Source organism: Grammomys surdaster, unplaced genomic scaffold, assembly GCF_004785775.1.
Source record: "Grammomys surdaster isolate TR1022 unplaced genomic scaffold, NIH_TR_1.0 167, whole genome shotgun sequence".
Taxonomy (NCBI): Eukaryota; Metazoa; Chordata; class Mammalia; order Rodentia; family Muridae; genus Grammomys; species Grammomys surdaster.
In genome coordinates this window covers 8,371,339-8,378,657 of record NW_021604615.1, presented here as the reverse complement: position 1 = coordinate 8,378,657, position 7,319 = coordinate 8,371,339, and the positions used below count along the sequence as shown (strand labels likewise).

At 51.7% G+C, this 7,319-nt stretch overlaps 1 protein-coding gene across 1 annotated transcript in view; it reads left to right on the top strand.

Moving 5' to 3' along the window:
* The first annotated feature begins 3,401 nt into the window (after window positions 1–3,401).
* Rasa3 (RAS p21 protein activator 3) overlaps window positions 3,402–7,319 on the top strand; it is a 114,543-nt gene continuing 110,625 nt past the window's right edge. The window contains exon 1 of the mRNA XM_028766289.1: window positions 3,402–3,590. Coding sequence (XP_028622122.1) covers window positions 3,536–3,590 — 55 coding nt within the window. The 5' untranslated portion in view covers window positions 3,402–3,535. The remainder of the gene's footprint in view (window positions 3,591–7,319) is intronic.

Below are 7,319 nucleotides of genomic sequence, written 5' to 3'. Positions count from 1 at the left end.
CATGAATTAGGCTGAGGCAGTGCAGAAAAGGGCTGTGACTGTGTAGGGACAAGGTATTCCAGGAGGCTGCAGACTGCCTACAATTCCTTCCGTAGCAGGGGGAGAAGGAACACTCGGGGGTGGGGGGGGCAGCTCCTGGAAGGGTGAGCAGATCTGTCCTGGCAGTAGGGCTACAGCAAGGTGGCTAGCGGCTTGAATCTGTGGTAGTCTATTCCCTTTCGAAATCTATCTGGCTCTTCAGGAACATGTCTACTGAACCACACCGACCCACTGTGTCTCCAGGGGCAGCACAGGTCTCTGTCCTGGGATGTGTTATTACTGTTTACCTTCCATTCTGATACCTTGGTTGGCCTTCCCAAAAGGGATAGCTCTCTTAGCCTACACGCTGAGGGTTTGTACGGGTGTTCGGACTTTTACTAAATTTGCCTACACAAACTTCATATTCAGCACAACGGTGCCTTCATGAAGCTGAGTATGCAGATGGTCTCCCGTGAGCCAGTCCTATGCAGGGCTCGGTTGGCTTTGTAGCTTTACAAGTCTGCATTGCACTGAAGGGTGCACCTTGGGACTACAAGCCCTGGCCATCCTGGAAAGATCTAAGTGAAACCCTCTGGTAAGCAGCGGCATGCCCTTGGGATGCCCTTGAGCATTCTAGCATGCACCTGTGTGGAGCACGCACCTACCAGGTGTCATCCTCAGAGTTCAGGCTCACCTTGTTAGCGTGTAGGTGTGAAAGCTGCTTGCTGCTTGATTCCCCTTGGTCTTATTAATTCAGAGGCAGCCTTCTCCTGGGAGTGTCTGTCTCTCTCCCGGCTCTCTGGTTCTGGCGGTCATGACAATACTACATCCTCTGTTGCTGATGGTTGGTTATCAGCTTCCGGTTCCATCTCTGCCCCGTCCTCCCGGCTGTCAGGGCCTAGCTCTGCAGCAGCTCAGTCCTAGCTCATCAGGTCCTTCTACGGACATCTGTCCCTGAGCATTTCACAACTGTGTCTTTACCTTCGTGACTTGTTACAGAGCACCGCCAGCCCAGCCTCACAGTGTGCTTTCCCCAGCTAGCCACTACTCTGAGGGTGTGACGCACTTGTCCGTTGTCTGCTGTGACAACTCGGCAGCCTTATTTCACTGAATGTGGTATCGTGATTTTTTTTTTTTAACAGTTTCAGAAGGCTGTCCCAGGACCATGATGGTATTTGCTAGGGTGCTGGTTTCTTCTGTAGATGTTAGTGAAATTTCAACAAGTCACCTTGCTCCGTGACCTTCAGATCTAGATCTGTCTTGCCTCACCTCTGGAGGCTCATATTCAATGGCTTGGATGGTCTGTTGGTCACCTGTCTCCTTCATTCAGGCCTGGCTCCAGGCAGTGGTTCTGATCTAGTAAAGGGAAGGGACCAGTATGTCCAAACAGCTATGTAGCATTTTATAGAGAGATCTCAAGGTGTTTTCAGGCATAGAGGTCATTTGCTTTATTGAGAGAAATAAGATCTCTGAGCATATTCAGAGGAGTCCGGAATTCAGGTTTTTCTTAGCTTCCCCTCCCCCTTGTTTTGTGTGTGTGCGCGTGTGTGTGTGTGTGTGTGTGTGTGTGTGTGAATTTGACACACGCTAGAGTTAACCGAGAAGAGGAGGAAACTCAATTGAGAAAGTTCTCAAAGGTTGTATTACATTTCCCGTAGAAAAGTCTGCAGGGCATTTCCTGATTGTAGGATGCTGATGGTTGATGTGGGAAGACGCAGCTCATTGTGGGAAGGGCCAGTCTTGGTCAGGTGGTTTTGAGTAAGAAAGAAGGCTGTGCAAGCCAATAGGACCGGGCAGTAAGCAGCAGTCCTCAGTGGCTTCTGCTTCAGTTCTTGCATCTGGGTTCCTGCCTTGACTTGATGATGGATCCTGAAAATAAACCAATCCCTCCCCAAGTCTTTTGTTTTTTTGGGGGGTCTACTATAGGGGTTTTCTGTGTACTTCTGGCTGTCTTGGAACTTACTCTAAAGATCCGCCTGCCTCTGCCTCCTGCACGGGGATCAAAGGTGTGTGACAGACACCATCTCCTGGTATTTTATTCATTTGTTTTTTTGGTTTCTAAGTTGTTTTTGGTCATGGTGCTTTATCACAGTACAGCAGCCCAGCTAAAGCTTTCAGTGATTTTGTCTTTCAGTGATTTTGTATCGTCTGCCCCCACTCCATACCCGTCCAGCCGTGTGCTTCCTACCCAAGTTCTCTACCACTGAGCTGAATTCCTGAGCCGGGAATTCAGGGTTTTTAAATGTGTTAACCTAGAAGGGTTCTTCTCTTCCCATAGTCAGAGCCTGACTATGACACAGCAGCTTCTGGAGGGTTCCAGTTCAGCTTCTCTGGAATTCCAGCACCTTTCTGGGTGTGCTGCCTATACTCTGTATTGCTGCTCTCTGGCTGCTGGTGAGAGAGCTACCCTATAGCACCAAAGGGCTTTTGTGTCAGTGTATCAATGATTTAGCCTCCCGACTCCACAGGTGATGCCACTTCGGTTTTCAGACCTCCCAAGGGCACTGTTCTTTCCACAGGTCTTCTACCCAGTTTTCACTGTTGAAGGGCGGGCCTCCATCAAGCCCACTGCACTTTCTCTACCTCCACTCTACCCACCCACCTGGGCCTCTGGGAGACACTTCTCAGACTACTATAAGGGAATTGAGGAGCCCAGAGCTTTTGCCCCTCTAGGAAAGCTGGGAGTTATGCCAATTGCAGGAAAATTTACTGGAACGATCGGGATGGGACTTCACAGTATCGCTGTAGAGACCCAACAATTCCAAAGTTGCATACCAATCAAATTGCCAATAAGCACAGGGTTTGAAGGTTCTGGAATGCTAAATTCAAGGGCCGTGTTGAGGCTGCCCAAGTACACCACGGGGTAAGCAGGGACTTCCTATTGGGCGCAGGGGCCACTAGGACCTCACTTTGACTGAGCATCATCTCCTGATTTCTCCAGAGCGATCGGCAGGTGTCACTTTTCTCAGTCGCTGAAGCTGGGGCCAGAGGAAATCTTTTCCTTTCATACCTTTTGCTTGAATATAGATTTTTAAATTTTAAGTGCGAGTCGGTCTCACGGGACCTGGTAGTTAAAACACAGATCAATACTCACGACCTCTCTTTGTTCCCGGTCCAGAGAGACCAGACCAGCGGGGGCTGTGAACCGGGACAGCTTCAGGGGCACTCCAAGGCAAGTCCTTTCCGATCCCGCCTTAGAGTCCGACTCCGCCCCCTTACCGACCCGACCAATGGGGCGCAGTGTTTGACAGTAGGCGGAGTCGTACTACCCCACCCCATGCAGTTCCTTAGCCAATGAAGATCGGGGTCCTGGCGGAGGAAGGCGGCCACAGCCCCGCCCCAGAGCTCTGCCAATGGAAGGACGAGGCGGTGCACCCGGGCAGAGCGCGGACCGCAGCGCGCGGGGCTCCGGGGGCATCCGCCTCTCGGCTCCGTCTGCGGGCTTCTTCCCCTGTCTTGTCCCCCTTCTGCGGCCGCGCTGCCGGGCCCTCGCGCGTTGGCGAGGTCGACAAGCAGCATGGCGGTGGAGGAAGAGGGACTGCGGGTCTTCCAGAGCGTGAGGATCAAGATTGGTGAGGACCGCGGTGGCTTGGGCAACTCCCCAGACCCCAGCTCCCGGTGTCCGGCCCGGCTGGACCGGCTTCTCGTGTTTCCCCGCTCAGACTGCCCGGTTCTCCGTGGCATTGCGGGGGAGGCGGGACCTGCATCAGGGGGCGTCTGTTTGTGTGCGTGAGCGCGCGTGGTTGCCTGCGTGTGTCCGTGTGCGCAGCACCGCTCGCGATCCCGGGCGCCTGAGTTTACATGCACGAGCACGCGCGGATCCGTCTCGGTGCTCCCACTTCAGGGATCGGTTCTACTGATGTCAGTCTCTCGGTGTCCTCTTCACAGTTGTGCGCAGGAACTTCTTTCCCAAGGAGGGGGCGCCCCTTCACCCTTTTGGGTGCACGGTGCTGCAGGCTTCGAGGCCGTGCACGCGCGCAACTCTGTGTGTGTGTGTGTGTGTGTGTGTGTGTGTGTGTGTGTATGTGTGTGTGTGTCTGCGCGCTGCAGGCTTGGTGATGGAGCCACCAGCACCTCCCCCTCCTTTCATTGAGAACCGGCCGTGGGAGCTGTGGCCCGCAGGCCTGGCATTCAGGCTGCACTAGGCTGGTCGCGACTTCGGCAGGAACGCTGGGGGCAGGGAGTGAAGTGGAACTGGAGTGATTTGGAGAGGACTTCCTGATTTTTTTTTTTTAACCTGGAGATTTCGTCTTTCCCAGTTGTTGTTGTTGTTTTTTTAATCTTGTGAGTGATGTATGAATCTACTTCCTTACAGTGGTTTTCTGAAGTGACCGTTACACATCGAGCCATTAACTCACTGGGCAGGGGCCAATTTTCTTGGAAGGAATTCTGGGTCCTAGTGCACTGTTCCTGTAGTCTTTTCCCTCTGAACTGCGCCCCACATTACTGGTCTGTTCCCATATGAAAAGGCCCCTAGTGGGTGGCAACAGTCACAGCCCAGTGTCAGTTGTTGATGACATTCGATGCTGCCTGAAGAACGCCAACTACTCGCAATCAGCGTGTTGCTTCCTGTCCGCTTTATTTTGCTTTTGAATCATCGCCGAGACAGTTTGATCTTTGGTTCAGAAGCCGCTGTGGATAGCATGTGGTGTTTGGGCTGGAGCAGAGGGCATGGGAGGGATTTCTCTTGTTTTAATGCCTGGAATTGCAGTCAGTTTCCATCTGAGGAAAGGCGCTGCTTTCTGTCCTCTGTGGGCAAACACGACTTGTGAGGGTGCCCAGCTTCAATTTCCTTTAGCCAGATCCTCTGACCCAAGTGAGTCCACCAGGCTCCAGGGGTGCTGTGCCCTTATGCTCAAGGAAGTGGGGAGGTAGTTGTGGAATACAGTTGGGGGAAAGTCAGGTCAGTTGGTAACAAGGGTCCAAGACTTTCCCTTTCAGTACAATGTGCCTTCCTCCAGTCCTAGGATCGGCTACCGTGCACACAGGGAAGGGTTTTAGTTCCAGTTAAACAAAGAGGATTTCTTTTCCAGAATGACATAGTAAGTAAGACAGGAGGAAAGGAAAGGCTCCAGGGCCCAAGATGACAGTCCAACCTATCTGCTGGAATAGGGTCTTCACTAGAGGAGTGGCAGAGAGGACAAGTCATAAGGTCCCTCCTCCGTTGCTAGACTTAGAATAAGGGAATGACTGGAGTCTTCGTTGCCTCTGACTGCATAGGGGGCTGGGCAGCACTCAAGTGTTTACGATGGTGGCCGAGAGTGAGTTTGGGTAGAGGTGTCTAAGCTCCTCACTGTCTCCCTACATGTTTCTTCGTCATTTTTCTCAAAGGTCATTACCTGCAGGGATGCTCAAGGGGGAAGGCTGTGTGCTCTCAGGATGGAGTGTGCAGGGAGCATAGCTCTGCAGATAGATCTTGCCTTCTGTGTCTGAGCACAGATGTGCATTGGGTTGGCCTTTTGGAGCGCAAAAAACAGCGGTAGCAACTGGTTTGGGTTTGGTGTTTCTTGGCTGCCCCGCTTGTCTGATATCACTGGGGTGGGTCCCCAGGGAAATGCCATCAGAAGAACAGGACTCCTAGCCAGGGGGGTTAGGTAGCTGGGCTCCCGGTGTGCCTTATTCAGTCTAGCAATGGAGGAGGGACCTCTTGGGTTTTCCTTTGCATCTCTGGTTTGTGGTCATATCACTCTATGATTTACATCTGCTAGAGTGTCACTTGTTGTGTAGTTGACTTGAGGGCAGAAGTATTGATCCTTTCTGCCCCTGAGTATCTGTCTCAGTTTTTTCTCTGTCTCTCCATCTCTGTTTATCTCTCTGTCTCTCTCTGACCACACACACACACACACACACACACACACACACGCACACACACACAGAGTCACTCCTCTGAGCCTTGTCTCCAGGCGTGTTGGCTTCCAGCAAGCTTTCTGGTGACTTCCAGGGTGACCTAGATGAACCTCTTTCTTGTCACAGCCGTTTCCCCGGGGGTGGGGGTGGGGGCTGCATCCGGTGGGAATACATGCAGAAGGCTGTCATCTGTCCTAGTCAATACCCTCCCCCACCCAGAGAAGTTCCCAAGAAGGACAGAGAGACAACTGCCCCTAAAAGCCATACACGCAGATTAACCATTACCACGGCTGTGGCCGGGTACATAGGGAAGGGATGGATGGTATGAGGTGTGCCCGCTACTTCTTGGTTTTAGAACATAAGATGGTACTTGGTTTCACCAGAAATGACTCTCTCTGTCCTCCTTCCTCGTTCTCATTCCATCGACATTTGGCTCATACAGGAGACAAAGCCACATAAAAGTAAAGTATCTTAATGAGAATACTAATAAAGCATCCCCAGCCTTGAAGAATCTGTTGCTTCTCCGTTTGAAATTCGCATGGTTATTTAGATGTGTTCTTCCATGCACTTAGAATCGTAAGTATCTTTGGTAACAGTTACTGCTTTGTTAAAGCCATCTTCAGCCATCACATGGGACTGACCCATGCTTCCTTGAGGCTGCTGTATTGAGGAAGTGTGTAGCCCAACTCTCTAGAGCCAGCGCTGGCCTGTGATTGGGCGAATATCTGTGGCCAGAGCTCATCTGCCCAGCAATGCTATTTTGGGCCTGGTGTTCCCTAGGGCTGCAATATAGCTTTACTTCCCAGTCATGTTTTCCTTTCTCACTATATTTATTATTTGCTCTTTAAAAGTGCTCCCTTGATAAAAAATGTTGAGCGCATACAGCTAATTATCAAGCAATAAATAAAAATTTAAAATTCTGGCTTTGTATTCCCAGGCCAGAAATGTTCTCTTGCGCTGTTACAAACGGTTTTGCTCATTTTCTTTCCGTTGAGGTCTCTGTGAGCTCCCTGAGCCCCCAGGGGACCAGGCTCTGCGTTCTGCTTTTCCCCTGGACTCTTGGTGACTCCAGTCTTTCTGCCAGAACAGCACAGCAGTCGCTCTGCTTCCTCACCGAGGCTCCATGTTCTGGCCCTGAAGTTATGTGGTTGTGGAGAAGTACAGGGGCAAGCAGGGCATATAAATGGTGGCTCCTCCCTTTGAAAGGGTTGGGTTGCTGTGGACCAGGGCTGGTTTCCTGCCTTCAGTGCTCTCCCTCAGTGCTCTCCCTCAGAGCTGTCTGTCAGTGCTCTCCCTCAGTGCTCTCCCTCAGAGCTCTCCCTCAGTGCTGTCAGTGCTGTCCCTCAGAGGTCTCCCTTAGTGCTCTCCCGAGGTTCTCTGCCTTAGAGCTGTCAGTGCTCTCAGTACTCTCTCTCAGTGTGTTTCTTTAGTGCTGTCCTTCAGTGCTCTCCCTC